The sequence below is a fragment of the Pollachius pollachius genome (assembly GCF_949987615.1).
Source record: "Pollachius pollachius genome assembly, chromosome: 10".
Lineage (NCBI taxonomy): Eukaryota > Metazoa > Chordata > Actinopteri > Gadiformes > Gadidae > Pollachius > Pollachius pollachius.
The window spans coordinates 3834867-3853624 of record NC_136943.1 but is presented as its reverse complement, the minus strand read 5'-3'; the positions used below and the strand labels follow the sequence as shown (position 1 = coordinate 3853624).

The following is an 18758-nucleotide window of genomic DNA, read 5'->3' as shown; positions in this document are numbered from 1 at the left end:
GGGGGGCGCTGCCCTCCTCCGATCTACCGCTGGGGGGCGCTGTCCTCCACCCTCCGACCTACAGGACGTACCAAAACTCATCTATACACTCATCACGATGGACACTGTTCCAGTGCATTAACATTTCAAAAGCAGAGCTCGTTAGAACAATCCGATTTGACACCTGAACAACAAGGTTTGCATATGATTGAGCCATTTCTGTGTATTCGTGATTCTTCATTAAAATATGATCAACTAATACACGTAACCGTCTCTTACCTGATATGTCGATTTTTAACCAACTCTAACCTGATAACCAACACTGAAATGATTTTCCCATGAATAATCTGAAATCAGCCCCTTCAACAACTCACCGCAATTCCCTCGGTGACCACCAGATGTCGCCATCCTCCCACACACTGGGCTGCCCCAGAGTGTTTAGTGTGTTAAGTGGCTCTGGGCCTTCAGCTGGGAAAAGCATGAGATGCATTCCAACCGTGACGAACAAATAAGAATAAATAGTTGTGCTGAGATTGTAGCCTGTGGGCACTGGGACATTTCTTAGTCACCACCACATACGACCAAACTTCTATGCAGTCCGATAATCTCCCCGAGCAGTGCCCCCCCCCCCCCTCGGGAGGGGGGGGCAGAGACACTATAAATGGATTATAAACGCTGAGACTGGTTTCAGGTGTTGTTAGAAAGAAGAGAGGAGAGCTGCAGTCTGCTGAATGTCAGGCCGCCATGTTGGAATCAAGCAGAGTACTTCTGGGTGAGGAGAGAGGGAGTGAGGGGGGGGGGAAGGGAAGAGATAATAAGAGAGGGAGGAAAGGGGAGCTGGGAGGAGAGGGAGGAGCAGAAGCTGTGATGTGTCTCCGCTGTCTGGCGGCTGCTTCCCAAGGTTTACCTTCAGGGGGGCGAGGGACCAATCAGGACCGAGCAAGACAATCAGAGAGAGATGATACAGCTTGGTCTAGAGCCAGGGGTCTAGAGCCAAGGGCCCGGAACCAGGGGCCCGACCCCAGGGGCCCGGAACCAGGGGCCCGGAGCCAGGGGCCCGACGCCAGGGGCCCGGAACCAGGGGCCCGGAGCCAGGGGTCTGGAGCAAGGGGCCCGGAACCAGGGGTGCGGAGCCAGGGGCCCGGAACCAGGGGCCCGATGCCAGGGGCGTGGAACCAGGGTCCCGGAACCAGGGGTCTGGAGCCAGGGGCCCGGAACCAGGGGTCTACAGCCAGGGGCCCGGAACCAGGGGCCTGGAGCCAGGGGCCCAGAGCCAGGGGTCTACAGCCAGGGGCCCGGAACCAGGGTCCCGGAGCCAGGGTCCCGGAATCAGGGGCCTGGAGCCAGGGGCCCAGAGCCAGGGGTCTACAGCCAGGGGCCCGCAACCAGGGGTGCGGAGCTAGGGGTGCGGAGCCAGGGGTCTGGAGCCAGGGGCCCGGAACCAGGGTCCCGGAACCAGGGGCGTGGAGCCAGGGGCCCAGAGCCAGGGGTCTGGAGCCAGGGGCCCGCAACCAGGGGTCTAGAGCCAGGGGCCCGGAACCAGGGGCCCGACGCCATGGGCCCGGAACCAGTGGCCCGGAGCCAGGGGTCTATAGCCAGGGGCCCGCAACCAGGGGTCCGGAGCCAGAGGCCCGCAACCAGGGGTCCCGATCCCGGAGCCAGGGGTCTATAGCCAGGTAACCCTGACCCAGTGGTCTGGAGCCAGGGGCCCAGAATCAGGGGTCTAGAGCCAGGGGCCCGGAGCCAGGGGCCCGGAGCCAGGGGCCCGGAGCCAGGGGCCCGGAGCCCGGACCCAGCTCTAGACCATTATTTCTAGTCTAGAACCTCCAGTCTAGATTAAACTACAGTCTATTAACTAATTATCTGGCCTTAGAAACTCCAGTCTAAACCAGAAGTTCTCTAGACTGGTGTTTCTCTAGACAAACAAAAAAGAACTCAAGAACTTGCGACCCATAAAATTTCAGTCAATACCATGGAAAATGTCAACAACATAAAAGTGTATTTTCTGACCTTCAGGGATTTCCAACAAAATGTCAAAATAATGATTTGGGCTAAAAAGATAGAATGGTCTGAAAGAGTTTTCCCGCTGATAAGGATCCCAAGAACCAGTCTGACATTATGTGGAGCGTTGTGGCGTTCAATCAGAGGCCGACCTTTACAGCCTGCAGTACCTCATGTTTGCCGCCAGGGAGCGTCTGGGCAGATTAATGCTAGTGTTGGTTTGGGTTCAGGACAAGGAAAGGTCGCTAGAGAAAAAGCTTTAAATGCCCCTTTGTGTTACATTGACGCAGAGGTTAGAGGAATTACCTAACCTGTATTATAGAGCAGCCAAATGTCAAAGCCTTTCTTGGTTTAGCATTTTATCGTAACGTGTGTTAGATGGACCAAACTCCACAACCTGAGTGAAAGACCAAACTCCACCCCCTGAGTGACAGACCAAACTCCACCCCCTGACTGACTGACCCTCCTCTCCTCTCGTGAGTGTCGACGAGGCTAGCGATGCCCCCAGGTCCGATCGATGCTCAAACACAATCCTTCTGCTGACTGGCTCTTTGTTGGGAAATCTGATATCTCTCCTCTGAGATCCACTTCAGTAACACTTTCCCTCTGAGAAGGGTTTGGTTTGGTAATCTCCTATTACTGTAAGAGCCGGTAAAACAGATAGGAGCTGCTATGTTGTATGAGCTTACCCAGCAGGTGGCCTAGCTCGTAGCTAGCTAATCAACTAGCTATTTAGGTCCATAGGAAGCTAACCCCATAGTAAGCTAACCCAATAGGTAGCCAACTCTTTAGGTAGCTTACCTCATAGTTAGCTAACCCACTATGCAACCATCTCTCTAAGTAGCTAACCATGTTGGTAGCTAGGCCTTAAGCTAGCTAACCCCGTAGGGTTAAGATAAGGCTGAAGCTAACCCTAGCCCTGTAGCTCACCCCATTGTAAACCATTCTCCCCTGCTGGCCCAGTGTCACCACAACGGAAACAGGACTCAGCTGGGATTCAGAACAGTGTTGATGAACACATGAGGACGTGTTGATGAACCAATGAGAACGTGTTGATGAACACATGAGGACACGTTGTGAACACATGAGGAGGTGTTGTGGACACATGAGGACGCGTTGTGAACACATGAGGACGCGTTGATGAACCCGAGGACGTGTTGATGAACACATGAGGACGTGTTGATAAACACATGAGGACGTGCTGTGAACCCATGAGGACGCGTTGATGAACACATGAGGACGTGCTATGAACCCATGAGGACGCGTTGTGAACCCATGAGGACGTGTTGTGAACACATGAGGACGTGTTGATGAACACATGAGGACTTGTAGATGAGCACATGAGGAGGTGTTGATGAACACATGAGGACGTGTTGTGAATACACGAGGACTTGTTAATGAACACATGAGGACGTGTTGATGAAAACATGAGGACGTGTTGATGAACACATGAGGACGTGTTGTGAACACATGAGGACCAGTTATGAACACATGAGAACGTGTTGTGGACACATGAGGACGTATTGATGAACACATGAGGACGGCAAGCAGCCAATTGCGTACAGAATCATTTGAACTAGGCCCATTGATCACGCCTCTTGAGCTGAAGAAATTGACAGCAGCTTCCCCAGACCAACGTGCAATCTACAATGGAGCCTGACAGCTGTGGTCACACCTCTAGATGAACCACTGAACACTCACTCACACGCACACACACACGCACACGCACACGTCCTGAAGCACCGTATCTAGAAGCCGCGAGAGGTTTCCTCTTCGCGGGCTAATCTTTAATAGGTCCATGGGGCTAATGAATCGCGCCGTCCCCTCGGCGGAGCGGCCGCGCGGGAACGCTAGCGCCGACAGCATCACGTGTCATTAGTGTGACGCGCTCTGTTATTAATGACAACTCCGCGCGCTGTCGCTTTGATCATCGATTAGTGATTTATTAAAATACAATACATCAACAGTAAGCTCAGAGGATATAAAGTTATGGTTTGATATTAGACGCTTTGTGATTGGCCAAGGGGCGAGCCGTGGCGGGAAGGAAAAAGAGGGAAACCAACGGACACACGGGAACGCGCTGGCAGTGCGGCCTGTGATTGGCTCTGCCGGTGATTGTATGTAAATCCATTGGGACGGAGCAGCGCGCGGAGGGGGTGGAGGAGGTGGAGGGGGTGGAGGAGCACTCGGGACCGGACGGCAGCGAGCAGAGACGGTGAGGAGCTCTCCTCTCCGGTGGATATAACGGATTAACCTTATCGATCACATGTTATCGATCTCATGTTATCGATCACATGTTATTGATTGCACGTGATTATTAGACCGACTGTCCCAAGACTTCAAGACCGGGAAAAACAACCGAACTACCGGAATATCTCCGTTATCCGCGGACTGCGAGGTAAGACCTGGACCGAGTGTGTGTGTGTGTGTGTGTGTGTGTGTGTGTGTGTGTGTGTGTGTGTGTGTGTGTGTGTGTGTGTGTGTGTGTGTGTTTTACCCGTTGGTTCTCTGGTGTAGTGACTCTCTTCAACTTGTCGACGAAGTCAGGGTCCGCCGGGTCTGAACCGGGACCTACCCGGGTCGGTCCTGGGTCTAGACCGGGTCTGTCCCGGGCCACGGCCCGCGTCTCCCGCCTCCCCCATGTAATCCCCAGTTGACACGTGAGCTCCGGGAGGATTACCGCGACTTTGGTTCATCATCTGCCACGCACCGAGCCGCGAACCGTCCGTCTGGTTCACATCAGACTAGACCCGTAGACCCACTGGGGACCGGTCCTCAGGGGGGCTGAGGACCCCCCGCTCTGTAGGCCTGCAGAGGGGGGTCAAGGAGGAGTCAAGAAGGGGTCTAGGTGGTCTTGGAGCCTGAATCTCTCTCTCTCAATTCAATTCAATTCGATTCAATTAAATTCAAAAAAGCTTTATTGGCATGAGAAGTATACATTTGCATTGCCAAAGCAAGTGAACAATAAAATAAACAGCGTTATAAAACTAAAAAGTAAAAAGCTAAGGTATATATAATAATAATAATAATAATTATGAACCTTTAAACAGAACCTCTCTCTCTCTCTCTCTCTCCCTCCCCCCCTCTTTCTCTTTCTCTCTCTCTCTCTCTCCCTCTCTCTCCCCCCACTATCTCTCTCTCTCTCTCTCTCTCTCTCTCTCTCTCTCTCTCTCTCTCTCTCTCTCTCTCTCTCTCTCTCTCTCTCCCCCCTATAAACAGTACAAATGGTATAAGCCCTCTCTGTGCTTCAAGGTAAGAGCGCTGTAATGGCTCACCTGGTGCACTAGCTTATAGCAAAATAAAAGCCTGCTGGGGAAACAGTTGTTTTACACAATAAAAGCCTGCTGGGGAAACATTTGTTTTACACAATAAAAGCCTGCTGGGGAAACAGTGGGATGAACAATAAAAGCGTCACAGTGGGTTCCAGACAATGACAGTGTGTTGTAGTGGTGTATTTAATACAACAGAAGCTTATTGGGAGGACAGTGATTGTTTTATTTAGAGAGTAATCAGTCCCAGGGCACTAAATTCAGGACAGTAAAAGCATGCTGGCAGTGTGTATTTCACAATAAAAGCTGTTGAGTGCAGTGCTGGCTTTGAAACAATAAAAGAGTGATTGAAATATTATTGTTGTGTTTCTAGGACAGTGAAACATGTTTAGAAACGGTTGTTCTAAGATAACAACATTGTATTGAATGTCTCTAGCACAATGAAAGCCTTTTGGAAGTCATTGTCGGACTACAAAAGTTCGTTTCAGTGAATTTCAGACGATAAAGGCTTGTTGGAAGTATCAATGTTTTTGGACATTAAAAACGTGTTAAAACATTAACGCATAAAATCATTAATGTTTGAAGACATTTTTTTATTATATCTCTTATATTATTTATAAAATATCTAGACACAGAGGAAGTAATCACTAACCCCGTATACTGTTTTTAACGTTATTAAGAACACCTCGATGAAAACTAAAACAAACAATGAAAGTATTTCATATAGCGGCTACAGGAAGAAGCATTAGAGGACTCTTATGCTAACGTAGCGGCTACAGGAAGGAGCACTAGAGGGTTGCCATGCTAACGTAGCGGCTACAGGAAGGAGCACTAGAGGACTCTTATGCTAACGTAGCGGCTACAGGAAGGAGCACTAGAGGACTCTTATGCTAACGTAGCGGCTACAGGAAGGAGCACTAGAGGGTTGCCATGCTAACGTAGCGGCTACAGGAAGGAGCACTAGAGGACTCTTATGCTAACGTAGCGGCTACAGGAAGGAGCACTAGAGGGTTGCCATGCTAACGTAGCGGCTACAGGAAGGAGCACTAGAGGACTCTTATGCTAACGTAGCGGCTACAGGAAGGAGCGCTAGAGGACTCTAATGCTAAAGTAGCAGCTACAAGAAGGAGCACTAGAGGACTCTTATGCTAACGTAGCGGCTACAGGAAGGAGCACTAGAGAACTCTTATGCTAAAGTAGCGGCTACAGGAAGAAGCATTAGAGGGTTGTCATGCTAATATTGCGGCTACAGGAAGGAGCACTAGAGGACTCTTATGCTAACGTAGCGGCTACAGGAAGGAGCATTAGAGGACTCTTATGCTAACGTAGCGGCTACAGGAAGGAGCACTAGAGGGTTGCCATGCTAACGTAGCGGCTACAGGAAGGAGCACTAGAGGACTCTGATGCTAAAGTAGCGGCTACAGGAAGGAGCTCTAGAGCAGTGGTTCTCAACTGATCTGGCCTTGGGACCCACATTTTTCATGGTCATTATGTCGCGACCCATTTTTATTAAAACCTAGCAAATTTATTTCTCTAAAACAATCACACATACACAATTGTAATCATGTTTTTTTACTTAAAAAACAAAACCTTTTTCATCCCTGCATACAGAGCTCTCTAGCAATGAGAAACTGATCAATCAATACTGCGTGCTGCTGATTTAGGTGAATATGAAAAAGATGAACATCATAACTGATCACACAAATATAATCTTCAAGTTGGCTTAGTAAACGGATTGTTTTTACTCAACAAGTGTTCAGTGAAGCTTTTCAGATAGTTGGGGATGTGCTTTTTTCCTGTCTCCTGTGCTTTGTTTCAAAGTCTGGGGTGATGGTTGACAGAGTTACTCTCAGATCATGTTCAGCGTCCAACCTGTTCCTCTGCTTGGACTTGAGCTGGACCAAAGTTGAGAAGCCACTTTCGCAGAGATAGGTAGTGCTGAACTTAGTAATTAAAGTGATATATAGGCCGACACATAGGAATCATAAGTCAAAACGGGCTACATTTGGCTGAATTATAAAAGGTATAAGTGGTCATTTGAAGAGCCGTTTGGGAGCCGAAAGAGCCGGCTCTTGTTGGTGAGCTGATCCAAATTATCCGGCTCACTAAAAATAACCTAAAATCTCATCTCTAATCAGATGGCCTAATCACTGGTACTATTTTTAGCTATTTTATTTTTTCTCCTACACTCCGCGACCCATTCAAAATGAGTCCGCGACCCCCTTTTGGGTCGCGACCCACCAGTTGAGAAACGCTGCTCTAGAGGACTCTTATGCTAACGTAGCGGCTACAGGAAGGAGCGCTAGAGGACTCTTATGCTAACGTAGCGGCTACAGGAAGGAGCACTAGAGGACTCTTATGCTAACGTAGCGGCTACAGGAAGGAGCACTAGAGGACTCTGATGCTAAAGTAGCGGCTACAGGAAGGAGCTCTAGAGGACTCTTATGCTAACGTAGCGGATACAGGAAGGAGCATTAGAGGACTCTTATGCTAACGTAGCGGCTACAGGAAGGAGCACTAGAGGACTCTTATGCTAACGTAGCGGATACAGGAAGGAGCACTAGAGGGTTGTCATGCTAATATTGCGGCTACAGGAAGGAGCACTAGAGGGTTGCCATGCTAACGTAGCGGCTACAGGAAGGAGCACTAGAGGACTCTTATGCTAACGTAGCGGCTACAGGAAGGAGCATTAGAGGACTCTTATGCTAACGTAGCGGCTACAGGAAGGAGCACTAGAGGGTTGCCATGCTAACGTAGCGGCTACAGGAAGGAGCACTAGAGGACTCTTATGCTAACGTAGCGGCTACAGGAAGGAGCATTAGAGGGTTGCCATGCTAACGTAGCGGCTACAGGAAGGAGCATTAGAGGACTCTTATGCTAACGTAGCGGCTACAGGAAGGAGCACTAGAGGACTCTTATGCTAACGTAGCGGATACAGGAAGGAGCATTAGAGGACTCTTATGCTAACGTAGCGGATACAGGAAGGAGCACTAGAGGACTCTTATGCTAACGTAGCGGATACAGGAAGGAGCATTAGAGGACTCTTATGCTAACGTAGCGGCTACAGGAAGGAGCACTAGAGGACTCTGATGCTAAAGTAGCGGCTACAGGAAGGAGCATTAGAGGACTCTTATGCTAACGTATCAGCTACAGGAAGGAGCACTAGAGGGTTGTTATGCTACATAGCGGTCTCTCAGGTTCTAATGGATCTCAGCTGCTCTCAGCTCAGCTCTGGTATTGTCCTATTAAACATAAAAACAGTACCACTGTATCACCGTGTTATATAACTGTACACCTCCAGTCCCTACACTCTCTATCTCACCTCACTCACACCCTGTGCAGCTGGGTCTGTGTCTCAGGGGGTTGGGTTGATGCGTGTTTGTGTGTTTGTGTGTGTGTGTGCGTGTGTTTGTGTGTGTGTGTGTGTGTGTGTGTGTGTGTGTGTGTGTACATGTCGTGGTTAAATCATAACAGCAGGGCTGTTGGCCATTAGCAGGAACAGCATGCAGACTCTGATCAGCTAAGCGGTGTCTGTGTCTGCACGTCTGCGTGGGTGCGTGTGTGTGTGTGTGTTTGTGTTTATGGGTGTGTGTGTGTGTGTGTCTGTGTCTGTGTGTGTCTGTGTGTGTGCGTCTGTGTGTGTGTGTGTGTGTGTGTGTGTCTGTGTCTGTGTGTGTGTCTGTGTGTGCGTCTGTGTGTCTGTGTGTGTGTGTGTGTGTGCGTGTGTTGTGGCTCAAGGGTGCTCTGTGTGTTGGTAGTTCCCGGTCTGAGCTGCCCTGTGATCGGCTACTTTGGCAAAGGACAACAAGTTGTGATGCGACGGGCGTCGGTCTGATCGGATTAGCCTTCATTCAGGGCTATCGATTGGTCAACGTCTTCTAACGATAATGAGGAGGAGCATCATGGTAAAAGACTTCTGAAGAGTTGGACACAACTTTACATTTCATCTGGAAGCTAGGCCCCCTCGCTAGCTGGTTTATCCTCCAAGCTAATAGCTAGCCCTGATAGTCAACAATAATCCAAGACTGTAGTTGGTATTCATCATTTAATTAAGATGTGTGTGTGTTGGTGTGTTTGAGTGTGTGTGTGTGTGCGTGTGTGTCTGTGTTTGTGTGTGTGTCAGTGTGTGTCAGCGTGTGTGTGTGTATGTGTGTCACTGTGTGTGTGTCAGTGTGTTTTTGTGTGTGTGTGTTTGTGTGAGTGTGTGTCAGTCTGCGTGTGTGTGTCAGTGTGTGTGTGTGTGTGTGTCAGTGTGTGTGTGTATGTGTCAGTGTGTCACTGTGTGTGTCAGTGTGTGTGCGTGTGTCAGTGTGTGTTTGTGTGTCAGCGTGTGTCTGTGTGTCAGTGTGCGTGTGTGTGGGTGTGTGTGTTTCCTATGTGGTATAACTTTGTGGTTTTTGGGTCCAGATGAACTATGAGAGTGATTTTATCCCAGCTGGGAGCCGAGCTATAAGCTACTGTTACCGTGGCGATCCCGGCGTCAGCAGCCTCTCCCCTGACTCCTCTCCTATCCTTGTTTCTCCCTCCTCAGCACCAGGCCCATGAGGATGGAGGGCTGGTTACCGTCGGCGACGTTGCTGATGGGCGTGGTCCTGGCGGCTGCACGGCCCGCCGAGGACGCACCCCACGCCATCAGGTTCAGGCACAAGGTAACAGCCAATCCCAGCCCTCAGGGTAACAGCCAATCACAGCCCTCAGGGTAACAGCCAATCACAGCCCTCAGGGTAACAGCCAATCACAGCACTCAGGGTAAGAGCCAATCACAGTCCTCAGGATAACAACCAATCATAGCCCTCAAGGTAACTCACCCGCCAATAATGAGAACTTAAGGATCCCCTCTAGAGCTGAAGGCTCCCCTCTAAAGCTGAAGGCTCCTCTAGAGCTGAAGGCTCCTCTCTAGAGCTGAAGGCTCCTCTCTAGAACTGAAGGCTCCTCTAGAGCTGAAGGCTCCTCTCTAGCACTGAAGGCTCCTCTAGAGCTGAAGGCTCCTCTCTAGAGCTGAAGGCTCATCTCTAGAGCTGAAGGCTCCTCTCTAGAACTGAAGGCTCCTCTAGAGCTGAAGGCTCCTCTCTAGAACTGAAGGCTCCTCTCTAGAGCTGAAGGCTCCCCTCCAGGTGTCTGCAGACCCCCAGTAGGAGGGACCAGCAGGGCTTGCTGCGTTTCGCCCCCGCCTTAAAGGTCCCATGACATGCCACCAGGTGTGAGTGTGAATAACCTTACAAGCCGTTTTGAAAATCGTCCCCTCACACATCTAGGTGGACACGCCCACTTGTGATGTCATAAGGGGATTTTCAAAACGGCTTGTAAGGCTAATCACACTCACACCTGGTGGCATGTCATGGGACCTTTAATGCTGTGATGGGTTTTGAGGCGTTGGCGCGAGCTGCGCTCTACATAGGATTTCTGTGGATTTCTTTGTTTGTTTTTGCCGTACTGCCGCGTGGAGGTAGGTTGATGGGTCAGTTAGAGTGATGTGGGGGAGGCGGGGGAGAAGGGGAAGGCAGCAGCGCCAGCATCCCGTCAAATGATGTTTCCCATGAGGCCTGGCTGCTGCTGGCAGGTAAACACGGCCCCCCCTGCTGGGCGCCGAGCCAGTCAACACACACTGAGCCCCCCTCAAGGAGGGAGATTACAGACCACAGTAGGGGGGAGGAGGGAGACCCCCCCTCAAGGAGGGAGATAACAGACCACAGCAGGGGGGAGGAGGGAGGAGGGAGGCAGGGAGAGAGAGAGGAGGAGAGGGAGGGATGAGTCTGATAAGCGGTTGTTCAGTCAGAAGGACATGACAAACTGACAGAGCAGATGAATATCTTGACCTTAAGACCAGGACCTCCGATCTCGGGCAAGAGGGACGAGAGCGGCGAGAAGGGAAAGGGGGGAGAGAGGGGGTGGGGGGAGGGAGGGGAGAGAGGGGTGAGAGCGGAGGTAAACTCTCTCCATTCCTCCGCCTGTCTCTTCTCTCCGGGTACCAACAGTGAAATATGGCAGACACTTTGGGTTGTGATTCCTCCAATCACAAGGCTCTTAGAGAGAGAGAGAGAGAGAGAGAGAGAGAGGATAGAGAGAGGATAGAGAGATGGGCAGATAGAGGGATAAAGAGAGCGAGGGCGAGAGAGGATAGAGGGATAAACCAACAGAGAGTGAGATGGAGCAGGGGATAGGGAGAGAGAGATAGAGGCTCATCTCATCCACTTGAACCCATCTTAGGGAGTTCCATAGCAAACTAGATTTCTGTTCAGAGCTCAGCTTCTTGTTATGAATATTTTAAGATTTCCTTTTCGAGTGTGTCCCAACTTCTCAAACCACCCTAAGAACTCCCCGGTTACCATGGCGATTAATTACCCCTGCTACCCCTGATTCCCATGATAAGCCATGGGGCGCCATGCCCATTGGGTCTAGAGATCATCTTGGGTCTAGAGATCATCATGGACATGAAGCTCTGGAGACAACTCTTCATCGCGAAGCTCTAGAGACAACCCTTTATCATGAGGCTCTGGAGACAACCCTTCATCATGAAGCTCTAGAGACAAGCCTTCATCGCGAAGCTCTAGAGACAACCCTTCACCATGAAGGCTGCACTAGAGACAGCCCTTCATCATGAAGGCTGCTCTAGAGACAGCAGACAGACAGTCAGACAGACAGACAGTTGTCTGACTGTGGGGAGCTCTCGGACCCTGAAGAGGAGGAGAACAGGACAAAATGGATGACAGGACAGATCAGCCTGGATGGAGCAAATCTAGATTAACACTAATCTGAGAGAGAGAGAGAGAGAGAGACCATCCAGTCATACTGGTCAGGTGATCATCCTGTTGTCTAGCTCTCAGAGCTGGAGCTTCCGAGGGCTTCTGGGTAATTCCCTCCTCCAGCCAATCAGGTGTGAGCTTTATGAAAAGCAGTCTGCCATCTCTCCTGCCTGCTCCTCCCAAACCACGAAGCTCTGATGGGAGATCAGGGATTCTAACCAGCAACCATGAACCAACACCCTGCTAACCACTAACCACATACCAACCTTGCACTAACCACCAGCCCCTGTCCCCTCAGCCCTAACTAACCCCCCACTAACCAACTCCCCACGAACCAACCCCCCACTAATCAACCCCCCACTAACCAGGCAGTAGATCCTCAGTACAGAGAAAAAAGCAGAGACTGACAGAAGAGATCAATGTAATCCTTGAGAAGGGAAAGCCTTATTTAAACCGATGACATAACCAATATTATCCCCATCTCCCCTGACACATTGTCAACATCATCACCAGATACACCAACCACGAGGGGGAGGAGCCAGACATCCAGAGGTGGAGCTCTGCTTGGGGTCCCCCAGCTCTCCTATTAAAACACAACATCAGCGCTAGCAGCATCAGGGCTAGCAGCATCAGGGCTAGCAGCACCGGCGCTAGCAGCCTCGTTGCTAGCAGCATCAGGGCTAGCAGCACAGCACCAACAGCTTCAGGGCTAGCTGCATCAGGGCTAGCTGCATCAGGGCTAGCAGCCTCAGGGCTATCTGCACAGCACTAACAGCATCAGGGCTAGCAGCATTAGCACTAGCAGCACAGCGCTAGCAGTGTCCGCCCTGACGCTGGTGGAGGCTCAAGGTCGGCCTGTTAGCCCCCCGTCCGCGGCGCTACGCTATCGAGAACTAGCGCTACGCATGAGCACTTAGCTAATAAATGGTCCCAGAGCCCTGACACCGACTGCTGTGTTTGTTCAGCGATTGGCAGCCCTCAACCCAGGGCCTGCTGCTGCTTTATGCATTCAGTCCAGCACCACCCAGTCTAGCACCACCCAGCCCAGCACCACCCAGTCCAGCACCACCCAGTCCAGCAACACCCAGTCCGGCACCACCCAGCCCAGCACCACCCAGTCCAGCACCACCCAGTCCAGCAACACCCAGTCCGGCACCACCCAGTCCGGCACCACCCAGTCCAGCACCACCCAGTCCAGCAACACTCAGTCCAGCACCACCCAGTCTGGCACCACCCAGTCCAGCAAGACCCAGTCCGGCACCAGCCAGTCCAGCAAGACCCAGTCCAGCACCACCCAGTCCGGCACCACCCAGTCCGGCACCACCCAGTCCAGCACCACCCAGGGGCCGTGTGTGGATGGTTGACTGGTCTGACTGGACTCTGGGGCTGGTCAGGCTGCACACACCCTCAGGAGCCCTCCTGCATGGCAGCAGGGACCAGTCAATGTGTCAATAATACACAATACACCCCAACACCCTGTGTCCGGTCTGAGGAGCCCTGTGGCGTCCTTCAGGTGGCGTGTTGCCGTAGACTTACCTACGAGTGACCGGACCTGACCTGTGACCTCTGACCCTGGTGAACCAGGCTCAGCTCTAATGAGTTCATCACATGATCACCTGACGAGGGCCTGTGGTTGAACCTCACTGATGGTGTCTGAATGTATACGTGTTGAGGTAGTTTGTTATCAGTCCGAGTTGTAAGCATTGTTCTCTCTTCTCTCCCGTAGGACGGGACCGCTGCTGCCCTCAGGATTAACAGTAAGTCCTCCTGTTTTCTCGTCTTCAGTCGATCACTGGTTTAATATCATCACCAGAGCCTCGTTAACAGAGCCTCGTGACAGAGCCTCCTTACTAGAGCCTCCTTACCAGAGCCTCGTTGCCAGAGCCTCGTTACCAGAGCCTTGTTAACAGAGCCTCGTTACCAGAGCCTCGTTAATAGAGCCTCGTTAACAGAGCCTCCTTACCAGAGCCTCGTTACCAGATCCTTTTACCAGAGCCTCGTTACCAGAGCCTCCTTACCAGAGCCTCATCACCTGAGCCTCATTGCTCCATTAGGGACAACGACCTGGTCCTCCATTAGGGGCAAAGACCTACATGTCATGAACCATTACTCCCTAAAAGACGACTCTGGGGTTTAAACTATGGACGTATCCCATGATGCATTGCTTACCCATGAACCCTAACCCTAACCCAGCAATCCCTTCACTGGTTGGTTATGTCAGAGAATCCCATACTGTGGAACATGTCCATTATGAAGTGATGAATAATGTATCCATATGAACCTAGAATAGGTTTGAAACGAGGCGTTCAGCAGATCTTTCTCCTCTCCATAAATACTGCATCCTCCCCTTCTCACGACGACTGGAGAGTTTCAAAGTGTACATGAAAGATTTGAGGAGCTGTGATGTTATTTGCACAAGAAAAGAGAAAGATTTACGCGGGTTTACAATACATAAGGCAATTTTCTGTGGGACTTAAATTTTAATTTTCAACTTTGATTGCTAAACCCGAAATGAAGAAGGGTTCTCCTACATATTCTATTGTGCGGTTATTTTACACAACCACATGTTCGCTTGCAGCCCACTCATGTACCAACAAACATCTCCCCACACAAGAGGAACATTCAAATCCTTAAGGAGGAGGTGAGGGGAGAGCAGGATAGAGAAGGACAGTGGAGAGGAGAAGAGTGGATAGAGGAGAGAGAGGAGGAGAGGAGAGGAGGAGAGGAGGAGAGTGGAGAGAATAGAGAGGTGGAGAATGGATAGGAGAGGATTGGATAGAGGAGAGGGAGAAGGAGAGGAGAGAGGAGAGGAGGAGAGTGGAGAGAGGTGAGAGAAGGAGTGGAGAGAGGAGGAGAGGGCAGAGGATAGAGGAGAGGAGAGAGGAGGAGAGTGGAGGAGAGTGGAAGAGAGGAGGAGAGTGGAGAGAGGAGAGAGGAGGAGAGTGGAGGAGAGGAGTGGAGAGAGGAAACAGGAAACATGAGATGGCAGAGGAGGAAGGAGAGGAGGAGAGAAAGAGAGAGGAGAATTGGAGGAGGGAGGAGCACTGTAGCAGGGACAATGGCATGCCTCTCTGCAGTGTGTGGTGTCTCATCCCACTTTAATTGCTAATGTCTCCCATACTGTATGTGTTAATCAAGTTAGTCACACAGGGAGCCTCTATCAAGGCTGATAGCTCCCAGCCAGGCTAAATATAACCCGCCCAGGGGTCACTGAAGGCTGCGCCTCGCTGAGAGTTTGTCAAGAAGCCGTGAAGGCATGGATACAGAAGAACAGAGAGCAGAGGCGGAGCTCTGAGTGCAGGAGGAGGCCTTGAACCCAGTGGGCAGGGCCCGGTTTCCCGATAACATCCCCTCTTAGCGCGCTACGAACACTCCTACGTTTAGACTTATCAAAGTTATTTGCCTCTATAGGCGTGGAGTGTTCTTAAGGAAAGACTCCTTGCGTCGTTCATGCACGGCGCTGTCCAGAAAGAAAGTGCTGAAATCGATTGCTCAGGGTTTGATTTTCCATTTCATGCGCAGGTGCATGACAGCGTTATAAAAAATATTTCAGTCTCTGCGAATAAAACATTGCTTGAAATCCTTCTAGTAGGCCTAAACATTTATTTAACTATGGGCGAAGATACTAGCATAGCCTACACTGATTTAAAAAATGTATCGAAAATATAGAAACAGCGGCGGAGATTGAGGCAATTGCATCCTTAATTACATCCTTAATTCAAACATGCCGTTTCATTTAGCCTCAATTGGCTACGGATGCAAACTTGGAATGAACAATTAAACAACTTGGCCTATCCTGCTACCCTGCATGTCTATCCTGCTTTGCCACCCATTACTTCCTTCCATTAACTGTTAAAACACCTAGGCCTAAATGGGCTAATTAAATGACACTCTAATATACCTAGGCTACTTCTGAGGTTGAATAGGCTAAACCTTAGTCTTGTGATGAAATGCATGCACATTTTAGTTTGTGCTTGTGTGTTTCCAGCAATTATTTTCTTCATGAATTACTTAAAACCATTGGTGAAACACAACACTGCCAATGTGGCAGTTCCATGCGCAACGGGGACTTCTAAAGGTTACTGTACAGTTGCAGCGACTAGTGTCAGGAGCTGAAACATCACTACGGGTAGAGCTAAGAAAGTTCTATGAGGGCTTCAGACCAACCTTACCAACGAACGACGTACGAAAGAGATTCACAGCAAAGAACGTTTCGGGAAACATGCGAAATGTTAAGGTAGAACCTAAAATAGAGGTTATGAATGACGTAGCGTAAAGAAAGCTTTGAGAAGGTTTTGGGAAACCGGGCCCAGAGCTGCACCAGGGGGCGGGGGCTGGAACCCAACACCCTGAAGGGGACCCAGACCCCTGGACCAGCCATGGACCAGGGGGGCTGGGGTCTGAGGGATCGGGGTCAGGGGGTCCGGTGAGTGTCTTGTGGTGGAGGACCTGGTCTGGGGGTCTGATTGGTCGCGAGTCTCTGGGAGAGAGGGACAGAGAGGTGGGCGGTTCCCTGGTGATTTGTGACATCACATCCACCAGCCGGTCCCATCAGACAGGAGGCTGAGATTTGATGGGAGGTCTGCTCCCAGTACCGTCCATGAGCTGGGTAAAGGTCTCCTCCTTCATTGCGCCCTGAGGGACGGGTTTCTAATGAGGAGTTCCTGTTTGAGATGTGAACTAGCGGTGTGAAGCCGTCTACTGCCACTGAGCCGCTATGCACTAGAAAAGTCAATATTTGCATTCGCTGAATATTCATGAGCCCCAGTCGTACAATGTGAGCTGGAATTGGAGTGTTTTACAGCGAGTTGAGGATTATGAATGTTTTAGGGACCAGACAATGTGGTTTACATTCTGTTCTGTTCTCTCCTGTGATCCTGAGACGTGTGGCTCTGATTTATTCTCTGTTTCTGACAACAGTTTAACAGCAGAGTTAGCAGACTGCTAGCTGCTTCTAGCTACTAGCTAGCTCTACTGCTACATGCAGCTTTACACACGCAGGATGCCTTTAGAGTTTAGCCCCAGAGTTAGCAGACAACTAGCTGCTACTAGCTACTAGCTAGCTCTACTGCTACATACAGCTTTATAAACGCAGGATGCCTTTAGAGTTTAACAGCAGAGTTAGCAGACAGCTTGCAGCTACTAGCTAACTCTACTGCTACATACAGCTTTATACACACAGGATGCCTTTCGAGTTTAACCCCAGAGTTAGCAGCAGCTAGCTGAATCTAGCTACTAGCTAACTCTACTGCTACATACAGCTTTATACACACAGGATGCCTTTCGAGTTTAACCCCAGAGTTAGTAGATAGCTAGCTGGCCGTTAGATATCTTTAAAAGCTTAAATAGCAGCACTCTTAAGTAGCAACTACTTGAAGACATGTATCTTATGATTCCTCCCGTGATAAAGTAAGGTCAGACCAGGTTTTGGAGGGTGAACAGCTCAGGGAAACCAGCTGTCAGGGGGAAACTACAGAGGTGTGATGTCTGCTTCTTGAAGTCTCTTCCCTGCTCTAGAACATGCTGGTCTGATGCTCTGTGCCTTGTCCCTGCTCTAGAACAGGCTGGTCTGATGCTCTGAGCCTTGTCCCTGCTCTAGAACAGGCTGGTCTGATGCTCTGGGCCTTTTTTTCCGCTCTAGAACAGGCTGGTCTGATGCTCCGAGCCTTGTTTCTGCTCTAGCACAGGCTTCTCTGATGCTCTGGGCCTTGGCCTGCTCTAGAACAGGCTGGTCTGATGCTCTGAGCCTTGTTTCTGCTCTAGAACCGGCTGGTCTGATGCTCTGAGCCTTGTTCCTGCTCTAGAAAAGGTTGGTCTGATGCTCTGAGCCTTGTTCCTGCTCTAGAAAAGGTTGGTCTGATGCTCTGAGCCTTGTTCCTGCTCTAGAACCGGCTGGTCTGATGCTCTGAGCCTTGTTCCTGCTCTAGAAAAGGTTGGTCTGATGCTCTGAGCCTTGTTTCTGCTCTAGAACAGGCTGGTCTGATGCTCTGAGCCTTGTTCCTGCTCTAGAAAAGGTTGGTCTGATGCTCTGAGCCTTGTTTCTGCTCTAGAACATGCTGGTTTGATGCTCTAAGCTTTGTTCCTGCTCTAGAACATAACTTAACATAACTCGGACAGCCAGACAGAAGCCATGGCCCACCTCAGTGGACTGAAACATTTAACATTTAACATTTAATCTGAATGAGATGCTCTCATTCAGATTGTAAATGGGTCTGATGTGATTGCAGATGAGTTCTCTATAGACTCGAGGGCTTAGTGCCTCACAGGATCAGAACTGGACTAATAACTCATGTAGTAATGAGCTGCTGTCAGAAGACCCCAGGAAGGCTCAGCAGCAGGAAGCCTCGACTAAAGGAGTCAAACACTCCTCATAAAGAGATTGGGTTAATGAGTCCTCTGTCGTCTAGTGTTAAGGATGTATTAAGAGATCTCTCCCTCGCTCTGATTTGTTCTTCTGGCTTCTGTGTCTTCATGAGTCAGAGAGCGACTCCATGATGGACTCATCGTGGCGGAGGAGAAGTCATCAAACATTTAGACCTTAAGTAGCCTTCACCCACCGAGGAGAGACCACAAATAGATCCTCATAGAGAGGAGACACCGGTGCTGGCAGTAGGACCAGGCTGGTGCAGGTAGATGTGTTCTGGTCAGTAGGATGTGTTCTGGTCAGTAGGACCAGGCTGGTGGTGGTGGATGTGTTCTGGTCAGTAGGACCAGGCTGGTGCTGGTGGATGTATTCTGGTCAGTAGGACCAGGCTGGTGGTGGTGG

The 18758-nt window shown here is 50.4% G+C and overlaps 1 protein-coding gene across 1 annotated transcript in view; it reads left to right on the top strand.

Moving 5' to 3' along the window:
• Positions 1–9790: 9790 nt before the first annotated feature.
• The window catches only part of fstl5 (follistatin-like 5), a gene marked incomplete at both ends in the record, with an annotated part of 43498 nt that continues 34530 nt past the window's right edge, over positions 9791–18758 (top strand). Inside the window, 2 exons of the mRNA XM_079744707.1 lie at positions 9791–9898; positions 13719–13749. Of these exons, the coding sequence (XP_079600833.1) occupies positions 9791–9898; positions 13719–13749 (139 nt within the window). The remainder of the gene's footprint in view (positions 9899–13718; positions 13750–18758) is intronic.